Genomic DNA, 15,014 nt, shown 5'->3' with positions numbered 1-15,014 from the left:
TAAATAAAGTGGATATCTTCCATTGTTAGTCTTTTTAGTAAAAAGTCTCAACAGACTTGTTTTCCTGTTCAGCTGCAGTGGAAGGATAGTAACAAGAAGGAAGAATTTAGCACTAAAAAGTCAGTAACTTTGAAAGATAGACTTGATTTGACTCATTTGGATGGCTGAAGCTTCATATTTAGCTTCAAGTAAACTTTTAAGAACATTTTGCACAGAAGTGCACTGACTGTGTATTTTGTGCTTTATGAAGGGCTCGTTGATTGGCCAGTATGAATAGGAGGAGTCATTATGGCAAGAAAAACGTGTATGTACATTCATTTGGGAACCCGACTGTTGTTGTGAGACAGACTTGAAAAATTGTGAACCTATCTTTTAGAGTATGAAAAGTAAAATTACTCATCATTATGCAAAATGGCACTATTCAGTGTTTTATTAATCATGTTTACACTATGAGAACATTATTACTGATGTATCAACATGTAAACAGCATTTCAATGTTGACAAGGTGGAGCTACTTCTAACAACAAGAAGATAAATCTGTACCACCTTCTGATAAGTAACCCTTATTAACTCAATAAATCATTTACTTTTTTTGCTTTATAGTTAATTTATAAGCCATTAATTAAGAAAAACCTCTGGGTTGCCAGGTTGTGGAAAATCTCATCCTGCATCAAACTTTGTCTTATCAGAAAATTGGTACCATTAAATCTATAACAACACACAATCATATACTTTACAAATGCAATCTTAATCTGAGAGGTAAATAAATGGTGAAATTTAAAAAAGTACGATCTTTCCCTCAGAAATATAGTGAAGTAGAAGTATAAAGTAGCATGAGCTTGAGTACTAAAGTAATTCAAACTTGAAGTTACAACTACCTAAAAGTACAGTACATGAATAAATTAACTTTGTTATGTTCCACTGCTGCATGTGTTGTGTTAATTATCTGAAATTATGTATGGTCACACACATACACACACACACACACTACCATGATGAGCTCTCTCAAGGACCTAAATACGAAGAGAAAACCAGGTGTGTCGCACCAATCACGAGGCTTTGATTAATCCAATTACTGCAGGATGCAGAGCTTCAAATGAAGTCTTAGCAACATGTACACCTTCCTCTACTGACTCTTATTGAACTGGCTGCTGTCCTTCTTTCATATATTTTAAATTAACTTTGTTTTGACAGATTTATTTTAATCTTTTGAAAGAAATAGTGTCATTGATTAAGTGTCATAAATTAAACCCCTCTATATGTATTATTACCTGTACCTGTCATGTTTTTTTCATTCAAGTTCAAGAATAACCACAAAAAAACCAAAATCAATGTAAGTTTCAACTTTATTTTTTTACTATTTTCTTCATAAACAAAAATATATGTTGACTGTGAAAAACATCACATTTTTGACAAGACCACAAATTCAAAGATTTGCAAAAAAAAAAAAAGGCACAGAAATAAACACTTTCAAATTATGCAGTCACTCCTTTGTGTTTACATATTCAAAAAGTCTTCAGTAACATAGATGCTCTTACCAATTGTAGGACAGTGAAAACATCCTTGAGGTAAAAAAAATATGAAAATATATTTAATTTGTTTTTAATGAGGTGATAACATACAAAGAAATGCCATTGATATCAGTAAAGAGTCATGAACAGAAAATCTAAATGTTTGTTTAAAGTGAAAAAACTATTTGATTAGTCGGAAGCAAGTGCAAACATAACATTTAAGTTCACTTTAAGTTCACATATTCAATAAATCTTCAAATGTATACCATTACTTGATTTTTTGCTTTTGCCTTAATCATGAATACTGAGCAGTATTGGATTTTACTCTGGAGAAAAACGTCTACAGTAAACTCTATAGACACAAGGAAGCAATGAAGTATTTCAAGGTCACTTTTTTATCAGAACTGTAACTTTAGCTGGAGGCTATATTCAGTCGTGTGATGGCTCAAAGATGGCTGTTGCAAAAGATCTTGTTGCTAGGTTATTCAGTCCGAGACAAGGACGGAGATGAAACCTGAGCAGCTCTTTGCAGTGGATCTGTGTTTTAACCATCATGACCATAAGAGCGATGTCTCCTGTGCTTTACTTGTACAACAGCACGCTGCCAAACAAGTTATATGAGGCTCAAATGTCAGCAGAGTCCATCCTGAAAAACTTTGTTTCCATTATGGGTGAAGATCTACCATACAACCATGAACAATTCACAGGCAGTTTGTTTAGCGAACAGTATATGCTGGTTCAGCAAATTACATGTATCTCTTAATAGATGAAGATATGTCCACCAGGATCGATCAAGTCCTGGTCAAATCTTCTCCACATAGTTACCAGGGAAGAGACCTTCCCTTCCTCGAATCCTGCCCGTCCACCAGCCTGATTGATCTAGAGAGGGAAGCAGCAGAGAAAATTATCATTAACCAGTAGCAGCACTTTACAGCACAGAAGCTATTGTATATCTGCCAGAGCCAGTCCTGGGCCTCATTTCCTAAAAGCATCTTAAAGGACAGGTTCACAATTTTTCAAGTCTGTCTTAAAACAAAAGTCAGGTGCCCACATGAACAGAGAAAGACGTTTTTCCTCACTGTAATCAATACGCCTGTTCATACTGGCTATTAAAAAATCCCCTTCAAATGCGCTTTCATTGTAAGTGATGGAGGCTAAAATCCACAGTGTGTCCACACAGTCATTTTGTGAAAAAATGCATTTAAAAGTCTATCTGATAGTCTGAGTTAGTCATATCAAGTGGATATATCAAATTCCCTCTTTGTGTTTCCCTGTTGAGCTGCAGTGGAAGTATAGTAACACAAAGAGGCTCTAAAAGGACTGTAATGTTGAAAGATATCTACTTAATGAAGCTTCATATTAGATTCAGATAAACTTTTAAAAACATTTTTGCACAGAATGAGGCTTGTGGATTTTTGCCCCCATCACTTACATTGTAAGTGCATTATGAAGGGATCTTCTAATGGTCAGTATGAACAGGAGGAATGATTACAGCAAGAAAAACCTGTTTCAATGACTTGAAAAATTGTAGGGCTGTATTTAAGGCTAAGATGATCGTAGAATCCATTTTACAAACCTTCTTAAGCTTAACAGATGTTTCCAAAAAGCAAAAGCAAAAGCAAAAGTAACTACAGATACTCTTAGAAACGATCGTAGATTAACAAGTGACTCCTTAACACTCGTAGGAGGATGTTTTATTTAAGTTCTTATTGTTTTTGTACATTTTTAAGACTGCACTTTAAAACTAAACCAACATATGCAAAAAATTAATTCAGCAATTGATTTGCCAATTTGTGTTTGTTGTCATCGTCCTCCTCTCCATCTTCTTACATAATTTCTTAATCTCTCCTGGCTGAAATGTCAGGAAACAAGGCCCTGATCATTTATTTTTTATCACTATTCACTCTCCATCCTGCTTCCTTATAGTTCACACGCACCTTCTTTGATGAGGTCTATCACATCATTGACCTCGAAGCTGATCTCGTCCGTGTCCTGGCCGATGTACTGATATATCGCCTTGCATTGGGGGCCCTGGGGGCGAGGCTGAGGTTTAGGAGCAGGGGGGGGCCGCTTACTGATGCTCCTTTTCCTCTGCTTCCTGTGACAACGAGAGACAAAATGACAAAGAGATCAAAGGAGCTGAAGAAGACGGGAACTCTTACTAAAGTTTCTTTGAGACTGAGTGTCCACAGAGACACACAGAGCTGGAAAATGTGTTTTTATATCTTTTTTTTAATTGAAAAACTGTCTAATAAGGCACGCTTTATGTTATAACTTTATTAATTGTGACCAAACCACTTAGTAATACTTTATAGATCAGATATAAAGGAACACATTTTAGGTTGCATGGTTGTGAAAATACACTCTCTATTTGATAATAATGCAGTTATACATGTTGGTAATAATTTGATTTCTGACTTTTTAATATTTCATCAACTCTTTTGTTATAAATGTTAATGAGTAAAAACGTGTTTGTTTTTAATCCATCTAGTCTGCAGTTGTGGCTGTTAATAAATTGTTAGTAAATGGATTTTGGTCCAGATTCTCTGCAGCCCTCCTCTAGAAGGTAAATGTCAAAACTGGACAATTCAGGCACTCTTATTAATAATTGATAACTTATCTATAAAGTTTTAGTAAATGATCATGAGCCATTAATAAAACCATTAATTGAAACTTATAAACCTTTTATAAAGGGGGCTGATAAGAAAGTGATACTAAGGACCTTTTAATGCTTTATTGTCCTGGAACTAAACAGGTTTATTTACCTTACGTTGGCTTGCATTCATTTGTTTGGGTTCAGTGAGCGTTACGCCACTCCTTGTTGTATCGCCACAGCTAATTGCTTGTATGCAATGATTTTTAGTGACTAATCAGCTCCACCCACACAAGCTGTGCTCATCCCTTCTTTTCTTTTTTTTAAATATATTTCATTTGCCTTACCCTGACATGCCCTGATCAGGCACGTTAAGGAAGTCCTGGTCTCCCTGGTTATACTGGTTGTGGGCTGGGACTCTGGGAGCCTTCTGGGAACCCAGTTTAGGCAGGGCTGCACTGGGTGGCCGGCCTTGTTTGTTCGGGGTGGAATATGTGATATCTGATTGTTGTTGATTGTGATGGCCTCTGGAATATGGGGCTGCTCCATTCTGGTGCGCTGAGGAGAGACGAGGTGGAATAACAGTAAGATTAACCCCCTAAACAACCTTCGGACTTCAGTTTAACTGCCGCTGAATGAAAATCTTAAAGCTAAAAGTACATCTCATTGCTTACAAATGTGGTTTTGAAATTAGAAAGTGAAGTTTGGAATGGTTTTATCAATCCATTCAAGTAAGATATATAGATGTAGATATAGATACCTCTGTTGGCCATGTGATTTCTCCCGCCACCACGAGACTGTGGAGCACTCTTCCTGGTTGGCTCTGATGAAATAAATGTTCAGTTACAACATTTAGATACACAGGAATCTATGTAATGTAACATTTTTCATCTTTGTAATCTTTTCTTTTAATATTTCTTCATATGCATGACATTTTCTATACATTTTGTCTTGCCTGTCCTTATTTCAAGGCTGCACTGTTTCATTATCTCTTTTAACTTACTGGAGGACTTCGGTAGACCGTCCCCTACTGTGATGGTGAGGGTCTTTCCTCCAGGTTTGAGCTGGGCCAGGTCACCTTGCCCCCTCTGGAACACCACCACCCTGGAGCCTCCTCCACCCCAGCCCTCCTTCTTCACTCTGAACTCTAGTCTGGGTGGTGAGATTGTATGTTAGTGGTTTGTGTGTGTGAGACTCTCTATGCAAATAAAATCTGTATGTGTGTGTGTGATCCTCTACCTGTCAGTGAAGGATATTGTCAGTTTTCTCTTGTTCACGTCCTCGTAGCGTTTAGAGAGCAGACTGAGGAACTCTGTCTTAAAGTTGGACTCCAGCAGACTGTCGTACTGGGCCTCGTGCAGGATGAAGAAATCATCCTGTCTCGTACTGAAGACAAAAACACAACGTTAAGAGCTAATAAAGTGAGATAAAGAGTGATAAAACTTGAAGAGGGAAATTTACACCACTGCTGAAACATTAAAACACTTGTCACTGTCACTTAACATGTTGAGTTTCTCTAACTGAAACCAGTGGTAGAAAGTACATTTACTCAAGTACTTTTGTTACTTAAGTACTTTAGTTTTGAGGTACTTTAACTTTACTTCAGTATTTACGTTTCATGTTACTTTATACTTCCACTCCACTATGTCTCAGAAGAAAATATTTTTACTACACTACATTTATTTTACAGCTATTGTTACTAGTTACTTTTCAGATCAGTATTTTACATGTAAAATAGATGGTGTAGCTTATATTTTATATATTTAAGATCACTTTGTAAAGATCTGATTTCACTTTGACATTAAAGGGTCTTTTTTCTGTTGATCAGTGTCAAAAAAATACACATTAAATCTGGGGTGTGGGGACAATTTGCATAATGAGTACTTATACTTTCGATATTTGAAGTAAATTTTGCAACTGATACTTTTATATGCTTACTTAAAGGTCCAGTCTGTAGAATTTAGTGGCATCTAGCGGAACAGACTTGGCAGAAATTGAACATAATATTCATAAGTATGTTTTCAATAATGTTTAATCACCTGAAAATAAGAAGCGTCGTGTTTTTGTTACTTTACAACGAATGCCCACTGACTTTTCTGTTTTGTGAAGATTGGATTGTGAATGCGAGGGCTTGTTTTGAGTTAGACTTTTTGAGGGACTTTAAGACTTCTGGCTTTATTTCACTTAGGTTGCCTTTATTGGTTGGACTCATTGTGTTTCTGGATATTTGGTTTTCTGTTTTGCCCTGTGTTTTTCCTCCTGTGTTCATGTACTCCCTTCATCCTTGCTAGCCTTGCCCTTGTCTCAGTGTTCTTCCCCGGTCTGCTGTCACCTTCACACTTGCCCTATATCAGTCTCGTCAGCCCTTCCCTGCTCCCAGTGTCTTCCCAGCCTATCAGCCCCTTGTGTTGTGCAACCTGTTCCTTGTTGTCTGATTAGTTCAGTTTGTATTTAAGTTCAGTTTTCAGTTCAGTCTTTGTCAAGTTGTCTGTTCTGCCCAGTTAGCTCTGATTTGTTCTGTTAATCCCAGAAATAAAAGATAAATAAAATCTTCAGCCCTGCTTCTTGTCTCTGCATTTACATCAACCTGCTCTGCAATTCGTGACACCTTTATATCTACATAGGGAGCGGGTCCTCTTCCATGGAGCCTGCCATGTTGCACCGCCATGTTTCCACAGTAGCCCAGAATGGACAAACCTAAAACTGGCTCTAGAGAGGGCTTTTTACGTTTTCATGAGTTTCGAAGCCACAGTAGGTTCTCCTAAACGCTGGAAGGGGGATGGTGAGGGGAGGTGTATTCAGTTGGTTGCAATCTGCAACCTCACCACTAGATGCCACTAAATCCTCCACACTGGTTCTTTATGTAATTTTTTTAAAAATTCAGGGCTTTTAAATGTAATGGAGTATCTTTATGTTGTGCAGTGCTATTACAAGTATAAAGCAGCACTAAGTAAAGTACTCAAAACTGTACTTAAGTACAGTACTTGAGTAAATGTACTGAGTTACCTTCCACTACTGCTGAAAGGAGCTAGTTCTGAAATGAGCTTGTGTTCAAGTATAACAATTGAAATAAAGTATCAGCTGAAGTGTCTGAAGTGTTGAAAGCAGCTGGAGCAACACTTGAAGTGTTGCCTAATCTGACTTTTATCATAAATCAGAAATTATATCATATAATAAAACAGAAAACAATTCATAGCCAGACTACTAACAAAAACCAAGAAAAGATCATATTACTCGCCTCTTGATGTTTCTATACTGGGTAACAGTTTATTGCAGAATCATTTTAAGAGTTTACTCATGACTTTTAAAGCACCTCTATCTCGAGACTATATGTCTGAATTACTCGTCCCTTAAAGACCTGCACATCCTGTTCTCAGACAGACATGTTGGCATTCCCATGTCAAGGTGTAAGACTAAGCGTGACAAAGCTTGTGCTGTTAGGGAACAACCTTCCTGACGAACTCAGACTTGCAAAGTCAGTACTTCTTTTAAATCGCTTCTGAAAACACATTTCTATCAAAAGGCTTTTAAATGACCTCTTTTAAATAGCTTTTTCCATTAAAAAATTGCTTTTGAAAATGTATTTTTACCTCTTTCCCTTATTCAATTTGGATAAATGTATCCACATGTGTGTATTTATGTATTCTTCTGTTTCTTTTTCATTTTGTCCTTGTAAAGCACTTTGTAATCTCTGGTTTTGATAAGTGCTATATAAATAAACTTATTATTATTATTGTTATTATATTGTTGTACTAGTAGCAGTATTAGTCACTAAGTATGCACGGATCCCTATTCATTTAGATATGTGGTACCCATTTAAACATATTTATCTACAATTACAAGAACTGTTATGATTCTAGAGGCACTCGTCTCAGGGTTAAGGTTCATTACGTGTCGAGATAGCTCTGAATAAAAGTGTCAGAAACATGTCTCCAATTTAAATCAAGCATGATGTTATTAGCTTTAAGAAAAATCTTATCACGTATGTGAAACTGGCTCTGAGAATGTCAAGTTGTTTACTTGTAAAGCAGTAAAAGAAGAAGACCAATTCTGTGAATTTCCAGTTGAGTACGTTATGTTCATCAGGCTATAATTACTCTCAACAGTAGCTTCTCATAACTCGGTTATCGACCGACAAAGCAGCACGCTAGTTCTTGTACTTTTCACCACAGCAGCAACCACATATGTTACCATTAGCAACTGTGGTAATGTAACTCTTGTGCACGTAAGATCAATGTTTAATTTTCCTACCTGAGAGAGACACCACTGATGCTTCCAAACTCCAGTTTTCGTTTCAGCACCTCTTTTATCTGTCCTTTCTCAGGTCCCTTCTTCACCTTCTCTCGACCAATCAGATAGATGCCCTTGGGGGTCAGGATCAAATCTCTCTTGATGGACTGGGTTGTGACAAAAAAAAAGAAGTGAGAACTCTGACAGAAAAGGAGAACAAGATTGTTTGTGGCTTCGGGGAAGAGGTCTGGTGCAAAGAGACATCTTACGTGTCACATGTTTTAGAGGAAAGACTTGTCACATCTCTAACTCATTTAATATTGGCCAGATTTAACAGAATTTAGCAAGACCTTTTTTTTTTCCTTCATTCTTTACAATAGCACAAAGCTTCACCTTGAACCTGCGGTCAAACTTATTGACAGAATCAGCAAAATCAACACGCTCCCTCTTGGACAGAAACTGTCTGAGCTCAGGTCTCTGCTCCAGACCGAGGTAGTCTCCAACAAAGTTCCTGTTGATGCTGTTCTTCCTCCGCTCTTTGGAGTTGTACAGGATGTCAGAAGCTGTGTTGCAAGGATGGACAAATGTTTAGAATCGTGATCTGAAAACATGCACTCAGGTAGGAACAGTATAGAGGTCTTTGTAACTCACCCTCCTCTCTCATCTGTTCGTACTTCCTCCTGGCGATGTATCTTCTCCAGGACTTCTGGATGATCCTGGCAAAAGTGTCGAACTTCCTCTCCCTCATCTCCTCGAGTAGAAACAGCTGGGGAGCACACAGCATGAGGGAGGAATTTACATTTATGATTTATTTCCCTCTACAATCCAAAAACTATATTTCTAGGTTAGTAAGAAACCCTTTCGTTTATATTTAAAGTCAATCTAGTACTGACTATGCAAGGCTGTTTGTCTTAATTTGAGTAAATGTCACTTGCCTTGTCTTAATTAGCAATTTTATCGTATTTGGGGTACACAAGGGACGTATCTGTTACAGCTCCTCCAGGATGTTCTGAAGCCAAAAACATCTTATTTCAAAATTTCAAAAACTTTTGGCTTGCTGGTATATTCTCAACTTGAGCTTTGGACAAAATATCAAATTTTTAAGTTTTAGTCTTTTGGCTTGCATTACTGCAAATTCTTGACTTCATCTTGTTGCATAAGTTCCTTTTTATCAACCTGTCAAACTCCATTAATAACAATAGTGCTTCAGATGATTTACACCCCTTTCAATACAATACAAAACTACGGTCTCAGAATAATTATTATAATTTATTTTCTTACAGTATTTCATCAGTTTTCTGTCTGTTAAATGGGATGTTTGATTGTTAAATGTTAGGAGTCCCTGCACACAGAGATGAATCAGCACGTCATTTAAACAGCTTTAAACTGTAATATTACAATAGATAAAGATAAATACAGACGTAAGATAACAGCCAAACTGAAATATAGCTCTTTACCGATTCGGGGTTTTTGACGAAGACCTTGGTGCGTCCCATCTGGTACTGGTCGTTATCCATGTTGACAGAACGGAGGAGGTGAAGGACCCCCTGCTGCTCTGGACCCCTCCAGCACGGCCATGTCTCAGCTGTCAGAATGGCATACCTGGATACAAACAAGTGTGAGCAGAGCTTATTTTATCAGGACAAACACAGAGAAATAAGAAGAAGTGCATGCATGTACAGTACTGTGCAAAAGTTTTAGGCACTTTAGATGTTTAGATACTTATTTATAATGCAATAGACAGGAATTGGAATTATTTTTGAGAGTTCTCACTTTACTTTTAGTGCCTTAAAACGTTTGCATAATACTGTACATTTACAAAACTGTGCATTAATAATTCACCTTAGCAGAAACTTATTGAACAATCTGCGGTACGCAAATCCAGCTCTTCTTACACGTATGTTTTCCCGCAGTCCCAGGTATTCAACCTGATGCTTAACCCTGAAAACAGATGCAACACCACCTTTCATTAAGATGTGTTGTTGACCATGTGATTGATGTGAATCTGTGTCAAGGTGCTGGTTCTGACCTGCTCTCCTCCCAGTCTTTAGGTCTTTTTGTCTCATTTGGTTTGATACAGCGGATATAGTGAGGAGTGCATTTCATCAGCGTGTTCACCAGATCATTAGCTTGCCTCTGTTGGAGAAATCAGTGCAAATTGAAGTATTATTTGAAGCTAAAAACTTCCTCTTTTCAAACAGATAAAAAAAACACTATTCTCACCTTGATCTTGGAGCTGGCTGTGGTCGGCCTGCTTTTCTTATCTGTGTTGAGGTTTTCAGGGAACAAGCTACGGATGAAGTCACTGTAGAGACAAATACAGGAGAGATAATTTTCACCGCATATCTATACCAAACATAAGTGAAAAAGTAAGATAAATAAAGGAGACTCACTATTCACTGCTTTGCATGAGCTCAATGAGGTCGGGGAAAAGCACATCCCGGTTCCTCTCACAGAAGCCGTTTATATCGTACGACACCTGAGACGACAGGAGAGGTTATAACTGCTGTGTAAGATTTACCAACCAGCCAGACATAATTAATGAGCAGAGAGAAAAACATTATTAGGTTATTTACTTTGTGTTATTTAACATGTTCATGCCAACAAGCATGCCTAGTCACCTATTTTCTCTTGTGGCTGAAACCTCAATCACGCAACATGTCTGCCAACAAGCATCATAAGCCGCAACCATACTGTTTAAAATAACTAAAATAAACATTCATGACAGAGACAGCGGGTAGTATTTCTGCTACAGGAGAGTCACTGAGACTAATTATCTCAAGTCCGGGTTTCTACCTTGCCAGCGTAGTGATGTATGACGAAGCCGGAGTTCCAGCTGTTGAAATGTTCATGTGTTCCCACAGCAGCCTGCAATTTCTGCAGCAAAGTGCCATCTGCACCTTCTCCTTTGGCATGCATGGTGGCACACACATCATCCAGCACGCTCATTACACCAGGAGGGTTCTGCAAGGAGAGCATGGCTTGAATTTTACTGTAATACAGTAGAGCTGCAACGATTGGTCAATTAATCGATTAGTTGCCAATTATTAAATTAATCGCAAACTATTTTAATAATCAATTAATTATTTGGAGTCATTCTTTAAGAACAAAAAAGTCCAAATTCTCTGATTCCAGCTTTTCAACTGATTATCTTTAAGTTGTTGATTGTTGGTTGGGACAAAAGAAGACATTTGAGGACGTCACCTTGAGCTTTGGGAAACACTGATCGACATTTTATAGACCAAATAACTAATTGATTAATTGAGAAAATGATTGACAGATGAAACAGTTTTCAGTCCATTTTACTGTAAACATTCAGAGGATTATCCTGCTTTTCTTTGTCTTGTGTGATGTGACTGAATATATTTGGGTGCTGGTCAGACAAAACAAGCACTTTGAAGGTGTAAGAAATTTGTGATTGTGATTTTTCACCATTTTATGACATTTTCTGGACCAAACAATAAATCTGGAAAATAATATGTGGCTTAATTAGTAATGAAAATAATCACTAAGGTGGACAAAAACTGAAAGACACTGACAAAGATTATTAAGATAATTAAGAATAACATGAAAAAAAGGTCAAGCAAGACCACTTTTAATTGATTCATAAAAAACATATGTTCATTTTTGGTGTATTGATTAAGGTGATGCAATTATGAGCTTACCAATTTATTTTCAATAAGGTCACACACAATCTTGTTGTTGAAGTACTCAATGGGAGTCCACTTGATGCCCTCCTGAACATACTCTTCCTGAGAAAAAATTAGAAGACAGAAAGAAAATATCTCAAGGTAAAGCTGATGGAAACAAATATTACGACGGTGGGTTTTAAATATTTGCAGAATAGATCAGAAGCTGGCTCTTTGCTTCTAGCAAATGGATCCCCATTTACTTTAATAGTGCAGATATTCAGAGACAAGAAGGATAAATCACAAATGTTGACTTCACAAAAGCAATAAATGCGCTGTAACTACCTGCTCAGCCTTCAGGGTCAGTTCAATAAAGATCTGTTGCAGTTTCTCGTTGACGAAGTTGATACAGAACTGCTCAAAGCCATTTTTCTGCCGGGGAGAAAATAATCCAGTCAATGATAATCACCACACAGTAAAACAAACCCTATAATACTAACATCTGTTATTTTACTGGCTGTCTATAAATATTATGTAACTGCAAGTTGACAGAAGACTTACCTTGAATATCTCAAAACCGTAAATGTCAAGGACGCCGATGCTGAATTCTTCATGTGGTTTTTGGATGGCTTTATTTATGGCCTGGAGAAGACAGATAGAGAGAAAGCAGAGAGAAGTTATAAAATATGAATGATCTCCATTAGTGAAGGTAGAAAAAACAGGAATTTGATTTAATCTGCATTCGTGTCTACTATGTCATAAAGCTTGGCTACCTCCACCAGGTAGTCAAAGAGACGCGCATAGAGGGCTTTGGCCAGTGCGTCTCGTGTGTAGGTGGCCTGTTCCTGGTTCAATGTCACGTTAATGGACTCAGACTTTCCTCCCCACTTTGAATCCATCTTTCGGCTTGTCAGCTTGTCCTGCAGACGGTTGGGGTCGATGCCCAGCAGATAAGCAGGGAAGGCGAGCACTGGAGCAAACAAAGGCCAAGTTAAATTTCAAATCAACAACCAACATATTAACGGTATAAAAATGAGGCTTAGAATGAAGATTCAGATATGTTTGGCTGCCAGACTGAAAGTGAGCACGCTGCCTGAAAATGTAACTGTAACTGCACCATAAATGAGGATGTGACTAAAGGTTTCTGAAATTGTAGACAGTGACTGTTGGATGGTAAAATTACCACCTTGGATGTAAACACCAATTATCCATTGAGAAAGGAATCGCTAGGCAACAACCACAGGAGACGATAAACAAGAGCACCGATGTGCACAGATTCAATCAATTAGCAGAGTCTCTGCTATGGGACCACTTTTGCCATGGTGAGCTCTAATTTGCTCATATCCCCGAGGGGCGAAAATTGGACAATTTTATATTCCAAGTGGGATTGTGTGTGCACAATACATGCACGAGTGAACCCCTGTGTGTGTTATGTGAAGGTGTGTCAGGCTGCAGGTGTGTTTGTCTCACTCACAGTCCGTGCTCTCCACCTGCCCATAGTTCCCTGCTTCTACGAAACTGATGTTTCCCAGGTGGAGGATGCCTGCAATGATCTGTAGCACCTGAGCCTGGATGTCGCCTGGGATCCCAATCACGTGCATCGCTTCCTGGAGACCACAAGACAACAGCGGGCAGTGAGGACAACAGTCTGGGGTATTACCAATGACCATAAGTGAGATTCAGGGGAAATATTTGTGCGACAAAACCCATTTTTACATTTTAAAGTTGGTTGGTTGGCTGATATTAAGTGACAGTAGATGACGAGGTCACTGGCTGAGTCATTTGTTTCTTATATGAGAACACCTGGGAGAGTATAAAGTATCTACAATATACATTCAGATGCTAGATTATTAGGTACACCTAGTTGAAAACAGCGAAATATAAAGTAGTATAAAACGGAAATACTCAAGTAAAGTACAAGTACTTCAAAATTGTATAGTACTTGAGTAACCAACCAGGCAAAATTTCCTGGGACCCCTGACCACCAGCAGGGGCCCCCAAAAGCCACATGGATCACTGTGTGGCAATTAGTTTGTAGTAATATGGCCAATGGTACCTTTGTAAAGGAGTGTGCACTACTACAGCACAATATCGACATGATAAGGGACTTAACGTGGCTCCTACTTGATCTTGGGCCCCTGTGTCAAAAAGATCATTTCAGTAAACATGTGCTTACATGGAGCATATTCCTAAGTAATTTTATGTTTAATTATATTAGCACACAGCACAGCAAACCTGGGAAATATTCCAGCTGAGGAATTTTGTACACTAGAGGTTCCCAGGCTTTTTGGCTTGTGGCTGCTGAAACTGAACAAGAGCTTCAACAATTAGTTGATTATTTGATTAATTTATCAACAGAAAATGAATCTGAAACTATTTTTGATCACTGAAAAGCAAAAATGTGAAACATTTTCTGGTTTCAGCCTCTCAAATGTGATTGTTTTATGGTTTTCTTTGTCTTTTGTGATAGTAAACTGAATGTGTTTGGGTTTTGGACTGTTGGTTGGACAAAATAAAACAAGATATGGACTTGGGCTGTGGGAAATCATAACAGGAACTGCAAAACAAATGTCCCCATTTGGACATTCAGTATATCTTGATCTTCATCTTGATTTAAAAAAAATGTTAGAGACCAGAGGAGGCAAAACTATCCATTAATTCATAAGAAAGCGGCAAATGTCAAAAAAAAAAAGACAGAAAAAGTAACATAATCACTATAGATTATCCCCAGATTATGTACCATAGTCTCTTGAAAGTCTTTGCTGTCATTGGTTCCATCCACCTTGTAGGTCCCAGACTGGTTGAGGTAGTAGTAGTAGTCTGGGGTCATAAGACCCAGGCCCTCCTTCTGCTGAGCGCTGGCGCCCTCTATCAGCTGGAAGACAACAGTGCAAGTAAAGGAGAAGTTAAAGTTGAACATCAAAACAGTGTCTCTCAATGTAGACACAAGAAAAATGAGGAATAGTTCAATTTCACATCTTGTAAAACCTTTAAGAAGATTATTTTTCACATCGATGTGACATTTAGCACGATCTCTCAGTTCATGTGACC

At 38.0% G+C, this 15,014-nt stretch overlaps 1 protein-coding gene across 2 annotated transcripts in view; it reads right to left on the bottom strand.

Moving 5' to 3' along the window:
• Nucleotides 1–1,344: 1,344 nt before the first annotated feature.
• The window catches only part of myo1f (myosin IF), a 29,922-nt gene continuing 16,252 nt past the window's right edge, over nucleotides 1,345–15,014 (bottom strand). For both annotated transcript variants that reach the window (XM_042417630.1, XM_042417629.1), the window contains 21 exons: nucleotides 14,704–14,838; nucleotides 13,438–13,570; nucleotides 12,737–12,933; nucleotides 12,525–12,605; nucleotides 12,309–12,395; nucleotides 12,000–12,086; nucleotides 11,131–11,298; nucleotides 10,728–10,813; nucleotides 10,558–10,639; nucleotides 10,364–10,470; nucleotides 10,177–10,275; nucleotides 9,792–9,936; nucleotides 8,986–9,100; nucleotides 8,728–8,897; nucleotides 8,356–8,501; nucleotides 5,344–5,490; nucleotides 5,108–5,256; nucleotides 4,865–4,927; nucleotides 4,452–4,662; nucleotides 3,449–3,609; nucleotides 1,345–2,390 (listed from right to left, as the gene is read on the bottom strand). In XM_042417630.1, coding sequence (XP_042273564.1) covers nucleotides 2,314–2,390; nucleotides 3,449–3,609; nucleotides 4,452–4,662; nucleotides 4,865–4,927; nucleotides 5,108–5,256; nucleotides 5,344–5,490; nucleotides 8,356–8,501; nucleotides 8,728–8,897; nucleotides 8,986–9,100; nucleotides 9,792–9,936; nucleotides 10,177–10,275; nucleotides 10,364–10,470; nucleotides 10,558–10,639; nucleotides 10,728–10,813; nucleotides 11,131–11,298; nucleotides 12,000–12,086; nucleotides 12,309–12,395; nucleotides 12,525–12,605; nucleotides 12,737–12,933; nucleotides 13,438–13,570; nucleotides 14,704–14,838 — 2,646 coding nt within the window. In that variant the 3' untranslated portion in view covers nucleotides 1,345–2,313. The remainder of the gene's footprint in view (nucleotides 2,391–3,448; nucleotides 3,610–4,451; nucleotides 4,663–4,864; nucleotides 4,928–5,107; nucleotides 5,257–5,343; nucleotides 5,491–8,355; nucleotides 8,502–8,727; nucleotides 8,898–8,985; nucleotides 9,101–9,791; nucleotides 9,937–10,176; nucleotides 10,276–10,363; nucleotides 10,471–10,557; nucleotides 10,640–10,727; nucleotides 10,814–11,130; nucleotides 11,299–11,999; nucleotides 12,087–12,308; nucleotides 12,396–12,524; nucleotides 12,606–12,736; nucleotides 12,934–13,437; nucleotides 13,571–14,703; nucleotides 14,839–15,014) is intronic.

Source organism: Thunnus maccoyii, chromosome 7, assembly GCF_910596095.1.
Source record: "Thunnus maccoyii chromosome 7, fThuMac1.1, whole genome shotgun sequence".
Taxonomy (NCBI): domain Eukaryota; kingdom Metazoa; phylum Chordata; class Actinopteri; order Scombriformes; family Scombridae; genus Thunnus; species Thunnus maccoyii.
This window is presented reverse-complemented; position numbering and strand designations above follow the sequence as displayed.